Here is a 19566-nt window from a genome sequence, read left to right as displayed (position 1 = left end):
CGTCTTTAATGCAAGTAGTGAGAAATATTTATTTTATAAAATCAATTAAACTTCTAGTTTATTAAAAACTATTTTTGTGAATTTATATATAAACTTTATTTTAAATTATTGTTATGGAGTTCTCACCAAAAACAAATAAAAGCAATATTTATTGCTCCGTTTATGGTTGTAAAAGTCGAGCATGTAAAAACGACACGGTTCGTTTTTTTAATTATCCGAAAAAAATGAGTGTGATTACTATTAAAAATAAATTCGGCGAAGATGAGAAAATTGATCGTTTTAATGCATGGATAAAAATTTTGAAAATGGGTAAAACTGTGACCGCTACGATGAGAGTATGTTCATTACATTTTGTCGCAGAAGATTTTATTCCATCGAGTAAGTGCTAATTGTTAATTTATGATTTTTATTTATTGTGAATGTATTAAAAATATATTTTTTGCTGAATTTTAATCGCCATTATTTTTTTTAAAGGTTGTAAAATGCGCAGATTAAAAAAAACATCAGTCCCATCAGTAAACCTGCCGACTCTTTCAACTGACACATCATTGAACACTTCGAAAGTTAAATAAAATTCTCTTCGATTGAAAAGATTACAGGATCGAACTACGAAAAAAGAACATAACTTGAAAAATATTGGTCAAGATACTTATGATGATAATTTTTATTTCTCCGACTTTTCAAAATTGAACGAAGACACTGTCCAATTGACGAACATGGAAAATGAAAATACTCAATCTCCAATCTCATCAAGCGATGAAAATTCTTGTTCCCAATCTAAAGATGCTACAACTCAATTTCCAGAGGTCCAAATCGATAAGGAGTTTCGGGATATGAGCATACAGGTTTCAACAGGATCACTAACTCCAAAATTTACATCTTTAATTACAACTGAGTATGAATTGAGCACAATGACAGGAATACCTGACTTTGCTTTACTGAAATCAATAAAAAAGTTAGTTGATAAAAAAACATCATCCGCCTACGTGAACTCCAAATTTGATAATCAAGAGATTATTGTCATGACATTTATGAAACTGAGACAAAATATGTCGTATGCAGTATTATCAGTTTTATTTAAAATTTGTACTCATGAGACTTGTCGAATAAGAATTCTAGACATGATTGATATTTTGTATTTATGTTTGAAAAACGTCATTTATTGGCCAAGTAAAGATAATATTTCAAGAAATCTACCGCTATGCTTTAAAAATTTTACGAATGTGCGAACTGTCGTCGACTGTATTGAAATTCCAACACAAAAATTTAAAAACTTATGTTGCCAATTAAATACTTATTCTTATTATAAAAGTGGTTATACGCTAGAGTTTATGACAGCTGTCACACCAGCAGGAATCATCTCATTTATCAGCAAGCCGTATGGTGGTCGATCTTCCGATAATGCTATTTTTGAACAAAGTGAAATCTTAAAAATGATGGATAAAAATGACGACTTGATGGCTGATCGAGGATTCACAGTTGGTGATCTGTGTAAAAAATATGATGTTAATCTAATTACACCTCCATTCCTGAAACAAAAAAAAAACAATTTTCAAAAGCAGAAGCTCAGATGGGGCGATTAATAGCTAAAGCCCGAGTTCACATTGAAAGAAGTAACCAACGTCTTAAAAATTTCGAGATATTATCTTCCAAAATGCCTGTAGGTCTCATTTTTAAATCAATGGAAATATTTACTATTATTTGTGCTATTGTAAATTTAAGTAGTCCAATTCTAAAAAATGATAAATTTTGTTAAGAAAAATAAAACATTGTAAAAATTAACAATAAAATATGTTTTTCACTGATAAACTTATCTATATTTTTATATTGCACAAAATATATAACATTTTATGAAAATACATCAATTCCATTATTGATACATTGTTATAACAGAATTAAAAAAAACAAGTTACTCTTCACTTTGCTGCTCTCGTTCTTTTTCACAGATATTATGCAACATAAACTTAAAATATAACTTTTAATGAAAACAATAAGTCTTTAGTAAATTTTTTGTCAAAACTAACAGAAATAATTTTAAAACTCTTATCGAAAGAAGAATAAATTACGGAATCAGTAGATTGCACATTTATGAGCACCATAATAATTTGAACCTGAGCATAATACATGTGTTTCTTTTTGAAGCCTACTTCACCATTTAGTACTTCTAACCATTTCACTGTTTTAATTAAATCCGCAGCACTTGTTTTTTTTCCTTCGAGATAATCAATCCACAATGAACTACTTCAACAGACATTTTGGCATCATAAGCTTCACGAGCTATAGATTCGTTCTCAAGACCGTATTTTGTACTTGCATTACTAAAGGATTCTCCAAAAAAGTAATCGACAGACTTTTTTTTCCAATCTGGGTTTTTATTTTTACGATAAGTAAAAAGTTTGTAGGCATCACTCGCGGTTATCCTCAATTGCTTTTCCTTAATCCAAACACTATAGAACTCATGAGTGTCTTCACAGATTTTTCGAGTATCATCTGAGAGACGACTTAATGTTTTTCTACAACATTCTCCAGTTGTAAATTTTATATCAAAATTCTTCAATTTCAGAAGTAATTTAGACATCTGTTGATTCTTTATTATAGCCGTCATTTTATCTGGTGATATAATTACTTTATTAGTTTCTGCTTGTACAGGATCATGCCTTCCAAGTGTACATGCAATAAAATGAAAAAAAAAAAAAAAAAGTACATTCATTAATCATTTTGTTTATTAAAAAAAATTATTCCGGCACTTATTTAACCAATTACTTACAATACCAAAATTCTTATTTTTAAGTATAAAATTTTTGATAAATGGCTAAATTCCTAAAATTCATTTACTAAAACAAATAAAAAATTAAAAATAAAGATTTAAATTTTCTCACAATAGTGATTTCTTTTAAAATTAAATATTGGGATGTGAATTGTATAAAATATAAAATATTATAGAAAGTGTGTAAATGATAAAAAAAAAAATGAAATCACAATACTTAAAATAAGACAAAAAAAAATGTAGCAATTACATATGCATGGCTAAAGCTGATAATGGATTATCCTCAATTAAAATTCGTCGAAATTCCTCGTATTCATCATATGGTTTCATATCGTACTGTTGTAGTGCAAACTGTTTGGGAGCACTCCATGCACATTTTTTATCAGTACAAGAGATTACTTTTAAACTTTCCAAATCATTTCTGAAAAAATTAATACACATTTTTAAACATCTACTGATATTACATCGATATTAATTATTGAAATATTTATTTTTAATCAGAAAAATACACAAGACAAGAGCTTTGTATACTCACCGATTCAAATAAAGTAGTGTTGCTACCACATGCTTACATTCACCACCTAAACCAGCTGCACAGGAACAACTCATACCCACGATTTTTCCTTTATCTTTAAGAACTTCCCCATTAATTTCATGAGGATCATCTCTTATGTTTGAGGTTTGAAGACAAAAAGCAATTATTTTTAAGCAATTATTTTCCTCACTTATCTCACTTATCTTACCACAGTATAACAAGTGTCCTTGGTTAAGTATATTTTCACCACCTGTGAAACATTTACTTCGAGGTGTTGCAAGCGCGAATGCACAAATTTCTTGAATAGAAATACGCATATTTTAATCAAAGACCTTAAAACTGTATAATTATTCAAAAATAATTACAAAATATTAATAAATCAACTGACAGAATGTAATGTAAATATTGACAATAGCCTACTTTGAGTAGTACATTTTTTAGCTGCTAGATGACTGGCGCTTAAGCCACGCCCATCTTTGGAATCCCAATATAGTTCCATATACTAAACAAATAATTCCATCAAAATTTAAGCTTTCAATTCTGATTTTACCTCGATTATTTTTTTAATTTCAAAGAAATTATAATTTCTAAAACAACGAAGTATCTTAACAATATATCGTAGAATCATTTTTGCGATTTCATGTATACATAGATAATTTTATAAATCTACATATAGATACCATTATTATATATAAATATTGACAGTTTATAATAATAATAAACTCTGTTCTCCAAGTAAGTCTCTTAGGTAAACGGGTAGTGAATTAGTCTTTCAAGCGGTAGGTCCACGGTTCGATTCCCACTCGCGCCGATTTTTTTTTTCCTATGGAAATAATTATATATAATTATACCTCATTATACATAATTATATAGGGCCATTTTTCATTTATAATTATGTAATATAATGATATATAATTTTTTTTACCTGGGCGGGCACATAGTCTGATATACTTATATCAAGGCATATATAGTCTGATATGGCCAATTTCCATATCAGGCCTGATATGGACGGGTTATATCAGGCCTGATATAGTCTGATCAGAAAATTTTTTCACGGGTATATACAATTATTATATATATATTGATAATTAATAAATTATATAAAAAATTTTGTTTACTACGAATCAATCGAGAATACAATTTGCATTACTTGTACTTATAACAAACTTTGCTGATTTTTTTTATTACTATGAAAATTTTTGAACCTCACAAAAATGATCGCGGGTAAGTTATCTATCTATGTTCAAAATAACGGATTTCTCTGAGTCTGTTATATCGACATACTTTCTCATCAACTTTCCGGAAAGCTATGGTCAAGTCTTACAATCAAGGTACTTCCGTCAAATTATTGTCTAGTCGCGGCCGTACATTATATCAAAGTTGACGATCATATTAGTGTCACCTTTTGTTCAGCATGGCTACTAGGGTATAAGTTTAAAATTTAGTCAAAATTATCGGTCGGTACACTAGAATGTGACTTTTTTTACAATCTCTCTCAATTCCGTCTGGTGTCCACGAAAAGTCTGTAAAAAAAGGCGGAAGTAAACTTCACGGCCTAGACTGTAAAAAAAAGAGCGAGTATAACAAAAATTACTATTTTCTGAATTTTTTCAAATTTTTTAACGCAACTCCAAGAACACTCGAGGTATCTACGGAGCTTAGACAGTGTTTTAACGGTGGAAACGCGGAGTTTTGTGTGCAGCTGTGACATTAGATTCTGAAGGCATTTCGTCAGAGTTTCCGTGAAATATTGCCAGTGTTTCCACAGAGTATTTACAAAGTACTGCCAGTTTTATCACGGAGTATTTATACGAATATATTATACGTTTTCTCACCGAGTAGTGACAGAGTATTATGGATATTTTCGCAGTGTCCACGGAGTATTGCTGGTATTTTCACAGATTAATCTTAGAGTATTCACGGAGTATTGCTGTTTTTTTCATATATTTTAAATATTGAGAAACAAAATCTGGAAAGATTAACCCTCCCGGCCATACCCGGAACTCCCCGCTATGTACGAGTTGAAAACGCTTGAGAAATGATCTATTCCGAAGTTTTGAGCTCTTCAAACTCAAAAACACATTTGCTCTACTTTTTTGAGCTTTCGAAAATCATCGACTTTCAGAGTGGGAAGTTGAAAAGAAAAAGGAACAAATTGTTGCATATTATTTTATAATTTAATTATAAATTATGATCCAATTATTTAATAAATAAAATCATAGTTCTCTGGTCGACTCGAACGCGGTACCTTTCGACTATTAGTCTGTTGCGTCACTCATTGATCCAAGTCTTGGACATGGAAGTGAAAGGCTTATTAGTTTTATTTGAAGTTAGTTAATGTATCAGGTTTACTATTAATTAAAATTTATTATAATTGATAATTGAAATAAATTAGTCATTACTTTGATAAGAACCTTTTCAATTTTTCGATTAATGGAAAAAAATGATGATTATTAAAAATTTTAATGTTAGACGCTCCCGTTGAGTATACTGAAAAAAAATTATTTCGAATTAATAACGTAATAATTATTAACATAATGAAAATGAATTTACTTAAAATTACACAAATATATGATAAAGAAATGTGATACACTATGTGTATAATTGAAGGAATTTTTTATTGTTATCGATCTTTTTTTGATTATTTATTTTTTATAAATAATCTATAAGTTATACTTAAGGTGATTTGAAAAATCGAAAATCACTTTTATAACTCCATGAGAACACCGAAAAAACTCTGGATAAATTCTGCGATAACACCGAAAAATCTCCGCAAAGACCCTGCTCGAACGCCGGTAATACTCAGTGGACACACCAGCAATATTCTGTTAATACTCGACGAGCACTCCGTGAGAGCACCGGTAATAGGCCATGTATACTCTGTGATAATATCGACAATACTCAGTGAGAACACTAGCAATACTCCACGGACACCCAGATAAAACGCCCTCGGAATCTTGTGTCATAACTGCACACAATATTTCTCATTTACGCAGCTGAAATACAGCGTGTAGTCCTTTCATACCATATAGTCGTCTAAATCGCTGGGATATAAATACGATCTCCAACGTGCAAGAAGAAAATGCCACGAGTTTAGATTTCCCATATAAATCCGGCTATCCTCTTTCAATGGAATTGCTCAAATTTCATAAAGCATATATCTTTCAGCATCACAACTGTATAAATGGTATAATAATTTAAATTTTTTCAGCTTATAGTGATGCTTTACAGGAGGCTCCTCAATGTCCAGAATTTTATGGAGAACAAGCGTACCCTCACCCAGAAGATTGTGGTTCATTTTTTCTTTGTACGAATGGAACTTTGACACTTGAACGCTGTGAAAATGGTCTTCTTTTTGATGGACATGGTGCAATACATAACCATTGTAATTACAACTGGGCCGTACATTGTGGAGAACGTCAAGCTGATTGTATGTAAAATATTATTTATTTTTTAGAATTTTAAATTAATCGCAGTGACTTAAAATAACATACATTTGCAGTAACTCCGATCAGTTCTCCAGGGTGTGAATATCAATTTGGATTATATGAAAATAGTGATTCTTGCAGTACTACATACGTTAAATGTATTTACGGTGAACCTCATATTGAAACATGTATACCTGGTCTTGTTTGGGATAGCAAGAGTCACTCTTGCGTCTGGCCTGATCAACTAATCCCTTATTGTAATCCAGAGGCTGTTGTTGGTTTCAAATGTCCGCAGAAAGTTCCCAAACATTCAGTTGCTGCTAAATTTTGGCCGTTTCCAAGGTAAATTTATGAGAATTCAGTGAGTATATTCCATTTAAACATTCCAAAAGACTAGATAAATTTTTAATTCTTTACATTGAAAGCTAAAACTTTTGAGAGATGGGAAAATTATTGTACTTACCCTGTTTATAAGTCGAATTCTTATCAGATTTTGAAGTTTGAGGTCCTAGGAAGTTTTTCTGAAAATCTCGAGATGGAGTATGTGTGATAGTACTATAAAAAAAATAGGACGACGGTTGACCCTAAAGGCCATCCCTGCAACTTCCCGCTCATTTTGTACTTAAGCGCTCAAAATTACACATTACGTTTTTGAGCTCTTCGAACTTAAAAATATGATTTTTGTGTCATTTTGAGCTTTTCGAGCTCAAAACTCTAATATCAGTTTAATCAGGGAAGCTTCCTAGGACCTCAAAACGTCAACATCCATTAAAAACTCGATTTTCGAAAAACGGGATAAAATCAATAACTTCCCAACTTTTGAAAATTTTCAATTTTCTTAGCAGGAAGTTAAAAATAATGTTCTACGCTTACCCTGGAAGTCTGTTATTGAAGAGTGCCCCAAGTTTTTATGGGAATTTTACCTTCTATGGGTATTGTTTACTACCGAATCACCGTATTTTGGGTATCCCGGAGAATTTAACTAATGAAAATAATGAGCTTCAAACTAATCGACGCTTTTTACGGAAACAATTGAATAATTAAAACTTCGCGACTTTACGCGGATAAAATAAATATAAATGATCAACGCTCGATGGCGGAAAATAATTCACTTTGCGATTCACGCGGAAAAATCAACGCATAACGGCGGAAAAGTATTAAAAATTGAAAATAAAAGAAAAATTGAAATCTAATTACAACAAGTATCGACTTATCGAATGAATTTATTATGTTAGTGCTATTAAGTGTAACCTAACCACGAGCAAAATACTGACTCGTATATTACGGAGTTTTATGTGCTTTCGAAGAATTATTTGCGCGGAGCCGATCGACGCAGAGCTAACCAGTGGTATCGTGGTCAAAATCGAACTGCCTAAAAATGATTTTTGGCGGCGATTGCATAGGATTCATAGGTAAAATAAATTCAAAATGGAAAATCGCCTGAGGATACTTCGTTGAAAACAAGCGTCATTGCGTCTTTCATATTTTCGAAACCTGGATAAATTTACGCTTGTATCAAACTATTGCTTTATAGGTTTTGATTTCACGACTTTAAGCGGAAAACGTGATGGTGACTTCACTATATTACAAATTTGGAAGTGAGAAAAACAAAGTCATTAAAATCTCTGTCAGATATCGATCCGGGTAATTCGTAAGAATTTTCAAAATTGGAGTAAATTAAATATAAATTATTTCATGCCGTAAGATGGACGGCGGAGTTCCTAAAGTCTATCATTATAAGCATCGCTAGTTTGAAAACGATGTTTATAATTTTCGTCATCAAATTGCGGGAAAGTTGGGCCGGATTTCTCTTATACAGACTTCCAGAGTATGGTAAATTATAAACTAAAAGTAACCCTGGCGGTTTCGGCGACACGGTGAAAGCACGGTCAAATGACGGTTGTTTCATGGTCGTTTCACCGTATAAGGTTCGTTCTTACCGAGCGATCTGTCAGTCAGCATCGGATACCGTTGTGAACGATATCTACTATAAATTTATTGAATATTTACGGTGTATACGCAAGTGAATCTACGACGTTATGACCGACACTGTACGCTCAATATACTGTCCAAATACGGTGATTTTACGCTACTATCACGGACAATAAAATAAAAACAAATATTGCGGAGAGTCTAGACCGAGACTCGAACCCGATTCATCTGGTCGCGCGCCCAAGACTCTACCAGCTAGGCTATCTAAGACACTGCACGAAACATTTTTTTTTCATTGCGCAAATAAAAATAACTTAAATAAAGTTATATTTTTTCCATGACTTCAAAATAATAATCGTAATAAATGATTCAAATTTTTGATGATTACGAAATTCTTAATTTCGAAATTATGGTGAAATTATTAACTGTATAAAAAAATATCTGGAAAAGAAATTGCTAAAAATTGAATTCTAAAAAAAAAATATCTCATAATATTATTTCTTCATAACAAACAATTTTTCCGTAATTATGAAATTAAAGTTTTCGTCTGTAAAAAAAACAATATTGATCATTATATTTTTCATAATCAAAAGGTATTATAGTTTCTCATTTAAGACTATAAAAAAATTCAACACTTGTAAGCCATAAACTCTTTCTGAAAAGTATTGAAATGATTGATCTCTGTTGATTGCCTGTAATCTGATTAATTTTTTATAATTTTACTTTGAAATAAACAAAATTACAATAATTTAATATTTTTTTTAATTTTTCATCCCGATTAGTTACTGAAAATTTCTCATTTACCTATCTTTTTATACACTTTGAGTATTTTTAATGAAATAAAAAAAAAATATAATCAGCACTTTTTCATTGTTGACTAGTAAAAAATTCCTGACTTACCGACATTATACGCTCGTTTCACTCACAGACTACTGTGCATCTACCACCGAGTTACGGTTTTTTAACAATTTATATGTTTTCGAATGACTGTCAAATGACAGACGATCGATCGATGATCTACGATTTTTACTCAGGTAAAAAATTGGAGAAGTCAAGTAAAAATTTGGTTTTTCGAATAGTGAAGTATGATAACTATACAGAATAAAAATCATAAATTAACAGTGAAAAACTTTCACAATGATACTCGTCGTTCACTGTCAAATGACGGCCGTTCGATAGTCAAGTGACGGTCATTCGACGATCATTTGTCGACACTGTGAATTTATGGTACATTCACCGTCGTTTCACGATCATTTTACCGTGACCACGAATCCGCCAGGGAAAAGTTAAAAACTAATTATTCCTGAAATACTAAAACAAAAATTTGCGAAGATATTAGAGCAGGTAGTGAACAACGTACGTTACACTCACGACGCAGATTTACTTTTCCTTTTTTATCCCCTTTCCAATTGCGGCAGGGACCAACTAACATTTTCACTGAATTTCCATTTGCCTGTAATCTGCCTTTGAACACGTAGGCACAGAAAACCATAGATAATCTGACCAAGGGACAGCTGGCTACCGATACTAAAACGATGAATGAATTCATGTTTATTGGGCTGTGTAAATTATAACAATAGTCATATGGCAGAGAATTCGTGCAATTTTTTGAAAAGTATGATCGAAGAATGGAATATTGAGAATAAAGTGGAGGCTATCGTTAGTGATCACGCAGCTAATATTATTGCAGCAGTAAAATTAGGAAGCTGGCGCTCGATCGGTTGTTTTGCTCATTTATTAAATCTGATTATACAATCATCAATAATACGAATTTCAGTGTCGTTCAAAAAGTTAAAAGTATTGTTGAATATTTCAAGAGAAGTACTAAAGCTCTAGAAAAACTTCATGAATTACAAAAACAGATGGAACTTCCTTTACTGAAATTAAAAAAAGATGTTCCTACTCGATGGAACTCGACATTCGAAATGCTGGACCGTGTCAGTGATGCCAACTTGGGGGATTTTCCCCTAAATTTAGGGGTATTTTGCAAATAGCGGGAAAGTTTTAGGGGATAAATTTTTTTAGGGTATTTTTTTGGGAATTTTTAATTCGTCAGAAAATATATTTTAATATAAAAAATTAATAAAAAATAACAATTCTTCAATTATTAATTTTTAAAAGAACATTTTCAATGTATATATATACTAAAGCAAAGTATAAGTAGAGCCCTCGGGAGTTATACCTATATACATTACAAACTTATTGTAGATGTACTATAGCTATAGATTTACGCACCTATATTATAGTATATGATATCCAGTGAATTTTGACATTTAAACGTTGACATGTTTTTAGTCTAGTGAGAATCAAGTTTTACTTTTTAAATATATCGTATATAATAACTGCAGCTTTATTATAATACAAATAGTTGATATGAGCAATAAAACAAATTGTTTTAAAGAAAAAAAATACGCTCAAAAATATTCGAAGCAATGGGAACAAGAAGAAAACTTAAAAGGTTAGTTTGTTATATTTTTGATAATTTTTAAAGCATTTTCCATAATCTTAAGTATGTTTTATTTAGTTACACAATTAAAAGATTTTTTTTTTATTAATAATATTTTTTTTCAATATTGTTTTAGATTGGATAGCTCCTGATCCTACTGGTAACTGTCAAAAAGCTTATTGTAAATATTGCCGTACTATTTTAGTAGCACATAAAAAAGATTTAGGCAAGCATGCGATATCAATTAAACATAAAAATGCTGTTGATAAAGATAAACAAGCAAAATTATGTCATCCAATAAACGTGATAAAACCTCCTAACAATAAAGTTAAAGTTGCTGAACTTCAACTAGCCGCATTTATAGCAGAACATACATCAATTATCACAGTTGATCACTTGACAGAATTGTTGAAAAAAATTGAACCGGATTCGGATGTTTTTAGTAAGATGAAATTGCATCGAACCAAGTGTGCAGCACTCATAAAAATATTTTAGGCCCGTGTATGCTCGAAGACTTAGTGAATGATATGAAGGAATCTCCCTACTGACTTATTATTGATGAAAGCACTGATATATTGACTGAAAAAATTCTATGCATAATGGTACGATATATTTCTTTTAAAAAGAAAAAATTATTGACTACATTTTATCGTATTGTAAAAATAGTTGACGCAACTGCTAATGGTATTCATTCGGTTTTAGAATCACAATTAGAAGCTGATGGACTTTCTTTAAAAAATTTAGTCGGTATTGGAGTTGATGGTGCAAATGCACTAGCGGATCCGTATACACTGTGTATACTAGGTGTAAATTCGGTGTAAACTTGGTGTGGTGTATACTGGGGGGATACAGTAGGTATATTTGGTATTTTTCGGATAAACACTAAGTATAGATGAAAAATACACTCAATATTCTCGGTGTGAATTCGAATCATATAACACAAGTTCACACCGAGTATACACCAAAAAAATTTTTTATCTCCAGACAGTGACAAAGTTGTCAGAGTTGTCAGTGAGAAAATTTTTTTCGAATAAGGGAAGTAGGTATGGATCGCCTGGAAATGACCTGAAACGAACAAATAACATAAAATCAGATGAACGTTTTTTGGTGTATCACTTTCAACGCGTACACTGTAAAAAATTTTCCAAATCCCATTCTAAGATGGTCGGTATGATGGTCGGTATGAACCATTCTGTTTCATCGCTTTTGAAACAAGAAGTACCTGATATTGTAATTATCAAATGTATCTGTCACTCTCACCATTTGTGCGCTGAAAAAGCTGCAGAAACATTACCTCGCCAACTAGAATATCTTGTCAGAGAAGCTCACAATTGGTTTTCCAATAATCCAAAGCGTAAGGATGAATATAAAAAACTTTATAAAGTCATGAATGGTGATGAAGCTAAAAAGGATCCGAAAAAAATTGCTGGTCTGAGCGGGACTCGGTGGTTAGCTAGATACTCTGCAATTAATACTATTTTAGAGCAATGGGAAGAGTTAAAACTACTATTTGAATTAGCTAAAAATAATGACAAATGTTTACAAGCACAGTACTTATATGATATTATGGTTTGTCCAGCGTATAAATTATTTATGATTTTTTTGCATTCAAATTTAGAATTATTAACTAATTTAAATAAGCTATTTCAAAGTAGTAACGTTGAAATATTTAAACTGCTAGAAGACTTATTTTTGTTCTATAAGAGTATTCTGCAGAAAATTGTGGTTCCATCTCAACTGCAGAAAATTAAGGACGACGATCTAGTTAATTTTAAATTTCAAGACTATCTAATGCATATATGATGTATATATCATCAGTTTTTTTGGATACAGCTTTGATCAAGCAGCTAAATCAGTGCCATCAAATGAAATATCTAATATTCGAGCTCGGTGTAAAGATTTTTTAGTGAAACTATGTACTGAAATTCAGGAACGATTGCCTATGAATATTTCTATATTGAAATCAATGAATGTCTTGACACTGACTTACGCTACATCACAGAGAAAACCTGATTTATCCAAATTGTTGGAACAATTCACTAGGGAATCATTGTATGGATCAAAAGATAATATTATCAAAGAATAGAACATGTTATCTCATAAACAGTGGGATAATACGAATGAAACAGTATCATTTTGGTCAGAAGTTTACGAGGATCGTGATTCAGGCGGTAATAGAAGATTTGAAAATGTTTCTAAATTTGCTTTAGCACTGTTAACTACTCCCATTTCAAATGCTGATGTTGAGAGAGCATTTTCCATATATTCTGTAATAAAGGATAAATTAAGGAACAAGTTAGCACTAGAAATGGTTCAGAGTATTATGATGGTTAAATTTTCATTAAAACGAGATTACGGGTTTTTATTCCGCTCAATTGGCCCCTTAAATTAAATTAATTGAAATAATAAAACTAACAAATGAATCTAAATTAATTAATAAAAGGGCGCCACCAGGATTTTTAATCGCGGTTCCCGGAACCGGAACCAGAGCTGAGTTTATCTACAGGGAGAGAGAGTGGAGGAAGGTGATCTGAAATGAATAAATTTTTATTTAACAACAGTACCAAAAAATTTATTAACAACAAAATAAAATAACAACTTGTTCACTCGCACGTACACTGACTCACTTAAGACTAACTTAACACTACGACTTATTACTACCGAGGATTCCGGGCTAAAACCGACGCCTCAACTTAACCTAAGTAGCCAGCAAAGCACCTCGTACAGAGGCTATCGTATACGAGGGCGATGTGTAAATTCCTACGCACTAAACCCACGAACTCCACTAACTCAACTTAACCTAGGTAGCCAGCAAGGCACCTCGTACAGAGGCTATCGTATACCAGGGCGATGTGTAAATTCCTTATAACTAACAAAAATTCTTAATCCTACAGTACCCTCATAAGGAGCACTTTACTGCAGTTTCTAGCTACGTCGCGCTGTCCACCGGACCCTCATGCTCTATCAAAATTCTTAATCCTGACGGTACCCTCTTATGGAGCGTCTATACCGCAGTTTCTAACTAAGTCGCGCTGTCCACCGGACCCTCACGCTCTTAGACTATACGAACTACTCCACTCGGCAAAACATCAACAAGTAGAGAATGTACACACTTACACATTAGTTCTCGGCTCGGCAAAACATCAACAAGCAGAGAACGTACACACACACACGTATAACCCGCACGGTCTTCACACACATAACCCGCTCACACACACACACACACACACACACTGGCTCTACTTAACTTTTATTTTTGACTTAAAAAAGTTATTACAAGATTTAATATCAGAAAATTATTACGTCAAACTTTTTGCTTAATTAAGGGGTTAGGGGTAGTCAGAATTTTCAAAAAATCAATTATTTTTTTTTTGCATTTTCGTTATGTGTAATATCTTAAAAATATTCTCTGAAAATTTCAAGTCGATCCGATAATTAGTTTTTGAGTTATTCGACAAATAACAAAGAGAGCTCGGGTACTTCAAAGCGCTCGGGAGCAGATAGCTAGCGGCAGCTTCAAGAAACCCCCTTTTAGGGTTCTATTGTCATCCTATTCTGGAATTATAAAAGCAGATTCGTACAAAAATACAACCATAAATAAAAAGGAATGTATAGGCCATGTTCAAAAGCGGATGGGGACTCAACTGCATACTCTGAAAACTAAACAAAAAGGTCTTGGTGGTAGAGGTAGGCTTACAGGAAAAGTAATAGACAAATTAACTGTGTACTATGGTTTATCAATACGTCGTCATTGCGATTCTATTGAAGATATGAAATCTGCTATTATGGCAACTTTTTACCACTACGGTTCGACTGATGAAAATCCGAATCATGATATGTGTCCCAAAGGCGAAGATTCTTGGTGCTCTTACCAGCGCGCTGAAGCAAGTGGAGAGCTTGATACTTATACTCAAGATTATTCTCCCTTACCTCCTGATGTTTTAAAAGCTATTAAACTGATTTACGACGATCTCAGTAATGATAATTTACTTTCAAGATGTGTAGGTGGATTCAATCAGAATAATAATGAGAGCTTCAACCAACTAGTGTGGAAAATATGCCCAAAAACCGTGAATACTAGTTCTACTATCGTAAAAATTGCTGCATACATAGCTACTTGTATATTTAATGAAGGTACAAATTCATTATTAATGATTATGGATACCCTAGGACTTAATTGTGGGTCTAATTCCCATCGGTATGCTGAAAAATTGGATGCTGCACGTGTGAAAGTGGCAGATCAGCGCGCCAACGACAACACTCGGGAAGGCAGAATGCTTCGTAGGCAACAGCAAATTGATGTTTTGGAAACTTCCACAATGGCTGAAGAACTATTATATGGCCCAGGAATAGATGACTCGATGTAAGTAATTTAATAATTCGTATTTCTGTACGTGAATCTAGTGTGAAACTTTAAACGCGTTTTTCTCAAAACTATGTTTTTTGAACTGGTGACAACTGTAACTCGAAAACCGCTCGGTAGATTTTAATAAAATTTATACAGCTTTTAGAATACATAATAAACTCGGGCCTGATCGAAGGATTTTTTTTTTTCCAAAAATTTCGATTTTTTAAGGGGACATGAAAGAAGATTTGATAACATTTTTATGAGATGATTTTTGGTGCATTGTTTTGAGTTAAATTTTGGACAGTTTTCAATCAAATTTAAACCACATATAAAAATTATAATAATAAAAGCAGGGAACTAATTCATTTATGAAATTTTTACAAAAAAAAAATTAATTCATAAGAATAATATCCACTTGTTTATTGATAATTACATTCGGTGCATTATTATTAATAATTGTGATTATAAATAATCGGGTTTATAAATTTTTTATAACTTAGTAGTGACAAAGAATGCAGGGAACTCTTTTTTATAATCATTGTTTCCATAAAATAAACAAAAATTCATTATTTTGACGTAGATTTCTGTAGGCTGTATAAAGTTGCGATTTTTCTTATGAATTAATTTTTTTTTTTTGTAAAAATTTCATATATAAATTAGTTCCCTGCTTTTATTATTATATTTTTTATATGTGGTTTAAGTTTGATTAAAAACTGTCCAAAATTTAGCTCAAAACAATGCACCAAAAATCATCTCATAAAAATGTTATCAAATCTTCTTTCATGACCCCTTAAGACCAATTAACTGTTGATTTTTTCCCAAAAATCTAGACAAAAATTTCCTGAGGCCGCCATTTTGTTAATTTTTGAAAAAAAAAAATCCTTCGATCAGGCCCAGGATTATCTATTTATAAAACTAATTTTTTTCATCCGATTGATTTTAGATGAATCTCCAAGGACTTATGATTGTCACCGCAAGGACTTTTTTTTGGAACTGGGTCAACACAGACAGCTATAACTTTGGAAATAAAATTTTTTTTTTTTTGAAATTTTCATGACTTCAAGTCAAAAAATTGTATAATAATGCCATATTACTACTTTTGTAAAATAACATGATTTAATAGCAAAAAAAAAATACTGAAAATTCTCATTTCTTCGTGCCTCTGACTACCCCTAACCCCTTAATTCAGTCATTAGCTAACAATTAAATCGTAAACCATTTTCATAACTAATAATTTAATTCTCAAAAAAATCGACACTAAAAACTGATGCCTGAATTTATTCCAAATTAACCACGGGTTTAATACTCAACATTAAATAAATTTTCCGGATTTTACAGATTAAAATTTATATATTCATTTCCCAAAATTACTATTCCATTCATCCCAACTTAATTATAAATCCTAATTCCAAATTTCAAATTAAAATCATTAACTAATTTATTGCCGGGGTCTTAATAATACAACAATAAATATTTAATTAAAAGAGGTCTTCGTATCTTGAATTAATAGATTAAAATCTATTGACAGATGTCTTAATAATCTGCCAACAATGTTCGGTAACTTCCGAGATTTTACAAATTAATTTTTCCTGAATTTACTTAATTTATTTAATAAATTGTTTCGTTAAATTATTTTACTTTGTCTAATTTATTTCACCAGAATTTTATAAATCCATTTTACTAAGAGGCCGAGTTCAATATATAAAATGACCGCGTGGAATTTTTCGATTAATAAATAATTAATAAAATAATTTATCTCAACGTAAAATAAATTCACGAAAAATTATCCACGGGTATTCAATCTTAATTGCGTCGAAGTTCAGTAGCCTATTCTCAATAATTTATATAATGTTAAATAAATAATATTTTCTTGTAATAAATAATATTAAATAATAATAATTCAATTTTCCTTAATAATTCGTTTTGTAAAATAATTGCCAGGAATTTGCGCGCTCAAAATGGACGCCGGCATTCGTTAGTGCATAGTAGTCTTTGACCTTGGGTACACGTTAACTGCGTTGTAAAATTCAACCGACACTTGGCTAATCCGTGAGAAGACAATGGAATTTTCTCGAAGCTTTTAATTCTCGGTTTTATTTTATGAAATAAAATAAATGTAACTAAACCGATTTTCCAGATGTTCAGAATGATTTAGAATTAATTGAGTAAACTAATAAATTCTCACGACAATTAACACCGCAAGGTCCTTGAGCAGTCTTCGGGTATAAACCCCCTAGAGGTACGCTCAACGGCAACTAACGAATAAAATTTAATTGCAATTAAATGATTATTGAATTATTATTAAATAAATTGAGAATAATCAATCAGAGAAGAAGTAAACTGAGTATAAACCCCGCAGTCCACTCCTAGCCCACAGAGTAATTATTGATACCTTGTTGGATTATACGACGATCTAATTCACTACTCGAGATTGGAGTCCTAGATGTTATTGGCTTCTGTCGTCTCGTAACTACTCCGGGGATCGGTTCTTCTTGATTTGTGGCACACTGTCTGGCAGTTACACTACTTCTCCCTGTCACAGCGCCTGGCTCACCTATATAACAACCCCCAAAATACCCCCTCCTACTCTCTCTTTAGGCCTGAAGATCGAGGCGCACCAGTGCTAGTCGAATAGTTATCGATCTCTGGTGACTTATCGATGCAGGGTAATTTTACCCTGTTACAACGAACAGTGCACTTTATTTGTGCCGACTAAAGAAATACTGAGCAAATTTACGGTACACATGTATGATTTTAAAAACGACACTGAAAAAGTAAGTGATGTAGAGTTTCAAGAACTGCTTAATATAACGAATGCAATACAGTTCATTTAAATATGTGATTTTATATGATAAAGAAATTTTTATTTATTAATTTGTTATTAACAATACATGCAAAGTAAATATATTTATTTATATGATATAAATATTTACATAATATGAATACTTATATAAAATATAATGTATAGTCTATTGAAGGAAGTTTAAAAAAAAGAAACAAAATAATTTATTTTCTATTTTAAAACCTTCTAAAAAATAAAAACTGATAAAAAAAAAAATAATCTGACTAATTTTTAAATAATTTCAATTTTAGTTTTAGGGGATTTTGTTTTTAATTTAGGGACTTTTGTTGAAAGTTTTAGGTAAAAGTTTTTTCAAGAGTTGGGGACACTGGACCGAGTATATCAAGTGAAAAATGCAATTATTAGTAGGGGAGCCCACGATGCTAAATGGGGATTTACTCGAGCGTCGTAGAGACCTATTGGGTTGCAAAGCTTAGATGATAAGAAGAAAAAAATTTTATATGATATATACCTTTACATCGGTGGGGGAAGCGGCTATAAATTTTTAAATATGTAAAAAAAAACTGTTGCATGGACATCCTCGAGCGCGTCAGATATTGATAGCATCAATGCCCTACGTATTTGTAATAATGTACGTATATTAATCTGATCGTTTGCATGATGCGGGTGGTTGTATGTAAGGGTTGAAAATGAAAAAAAAAAAAAAATTTAATCGAGCGCGTCAGATTTTCTAAGGGAGTGTTAAGTGCACCAAAAAAAAGCTCTCATTCACTAATCTGACGATTTCGATGGGACGCAAACTCGCGGGCATTTTCATAATGTGCAAAAAAAATTCGCCATTTTGAAATACTCAAGCGCGTCAGATTAAGATATATATGGTTCATCTTTATGTTCTAAACGTACTGTCTCATAATCTGACGATTATCTAGAGGGATTCGCCTGATCTGACAAAAAAAAATTAGAAAAACGATTCACCTTAAAGGCCATCCCTGCAACTTCCCGCTAATTCCATTCCTGGGCGCTTAAAATTGTACTTATGACATTTTTGAGCTCAAAATATAATTTATGTGATATTTTAAGCTTGCTGAGTTCAAAGAAAAAATATTTCTATGCATTTGAGCTCTCCCAGCTCGAAAGTCTGATAGAAGTTTCATAGAACACTATTTTTGGAATTTTCAAACCGCAATAACTTTTTGAATGGATCGCTAATTTTCACGCGGTTGTCGGCATTCGACGCCGTTTTATCATCCTCATAAGTAATTTTAATTGATCGAACTACAAATTTCGAGTAATCCCGAAAAAACACT

General features: G+C 31.8%; 4 protein-coding genes across 5 annotated transcripts; 3 read left to right on the top strand and 1 right to left on the bottom strand.

The window, feature by feature from the left end:
• Positions 1–207: 207 nt before the first annotated feature.
• On the top strand, positions 208–16508 carry LOC123272660 (protein obstructor-E-like). Its single transcript, XM_044739596.1, has 5 exons — positions 208–261; positions 6511–6732; positions 6805–7072; positions 15106–15471; positions 16400–16508. The coding sequence occupies exons 1-5, from the start codon at positions 225–227 to the stop codon at positions 16401–16403; spliced, it is 897 nt and encodes a 298-aa protein (XP_044595531.1). The 5' UTR covers positions 208–224; the 3' UTR covers positions 16404–16508.
• On the top strand, positions 268–1722 carry LOC123272662. Its single transcript, XM_044739597.1, has 2 exons — positions 268–378; positions 475–1722. The coding sequence occupies exon 2, from the start codon at positions 717–719 to the stop codon at positions 1581–1583; it is 867 nt and encodes a 288-aa protein (XP_044595532.1). The 5' UTR covers positions 268–378; positions 475–716; the 3' UTR covers positions 1584–1722.
• Positions 1849–3749, bottom strand: LOC123272659. The gene is made up of 3 exons (XM_044739595.1): positions 3303–3749; positions 3018–3188; positions 1849–2657 (listed from the first exon to the last, which is right to left on the bottom strand). The coding sequence occupies exons 1-3, from the start codon at positions 3617–3619 to the stop codon at positions 2186–2188; spliced, it is 960 nt and encodes a 319-aa protein (XP_044595530.1). The 5' UTR covers positions 3620–3749; the 3' UTR covers positions 1849–2185.
• On the top strand, positions 10783–12002 carry LOC123272663. 2 transcript variants are annotated; one of them, XR_006511123.1, is made up of 3 exons: positions 10783–11120; positions 11245–11710; positions 11811–12002. XR_006511123.1 is itself a non-coding variant. In XM_044739598.1 (2 exons), the coding sequence occupies exons 1-2, from the start codon at positions 11036–11038 to the stop codon at positions 11601–11603; spliced, it is 444 nt and encodes a 147-aa protein (XP_044595533.1). In that variant the 5' UTR covers positions 10785–11035; the 3' UTR covers positions 11604–12002. The 2 variants fall into 2 exon arrangements, 1 of the variants encoding a protein (XP_044595533.1); XM_044739598.1 differs by having other exon boundaries at positions 10785–11120; positions 11245–12002.
• Positions 16509–19566: the final 3058 nt, after the last annotated feature.

This window comes from Cotesia glomerata, linkage group LG10, assembly GCF_020080835.1.
Source record: "Cotesia glomerata isolate CgM1 linkage group LG10, MPM_Cglom_v2.3, whole genome shotgun sequence".
Classification (NCBI taxonomy): domain Eukaryota; kingdom Metazoa; phylum Arthropoda; class Insecta; order Hymenoptera; family Braconidae; genus Cotesia; species Cotesia glomerata.
The sequence above is the reverse complement of the archived record's forward strand: the minus strand, read 5'-3'. Positions and strand labels throughout refer to the sequence as shown.

Coding starts and splice junctions, on each gene's coding strand:
- LOC123272660 (XM_044739596.1), top strand. CDS start 225: ATGAGTGTGATTACTATTAAAAATAAATTCGGCGAAG. Junction 262..6,510: donor TAAAAATAAATTCGGCGAAG/ATGAGAAAATTG, acceptor TTTAAATTTTTT/CAGCTTATAGTGATGCTTTA. Junction 7,073..15,105: donor AAATTTTGGCCGTTTCCAAG/GTAAATTTATGA, acceptor TTTACTTTCAAG/ATGTGTAGGTGGATTCAATC.
- LOC123272662 (XM_044739597.1), top strand. CDS start 717: ATGGAAAATGAAAATACTCAATCTCCAATCTCATCAAGCGATGAAAAT.
- LOC123272659 (XM_044739595.1), bottom strand. CDS start 3,619: ATGCGTATTTCTATTCAAGAAATTTGTGCATTCGCGCTTGCAACACCT. Junction 3,189..3,302: donor ACACTACTTTATTTGAATCG/GTGAGTATACAA, acceptor TAATTTTTTCAG/AAATGATTTGGAAAGTTTAA. Junction 2,658..3,017: donor TCAGCTTTAGCCATGCATAT/GTAATTGCTACA, acceptor TACACTTGGAAG/GCATGATCCTGTACAAGCAG.
- LOC123272663 (XM_044739598.1), top strand. CDS start 11,036: ATGAGCAATAAAACAAATTGTTTTAAAGAAAAAAAATACGCTCAAAAA. Junction 11,121..11,244: donor ACAAGAAGAAAACTTAAAAG/GTTAGTTTGTTA, acceptor ATATTGTTTTAG/ATTGGATAGCTCCTGATCCT.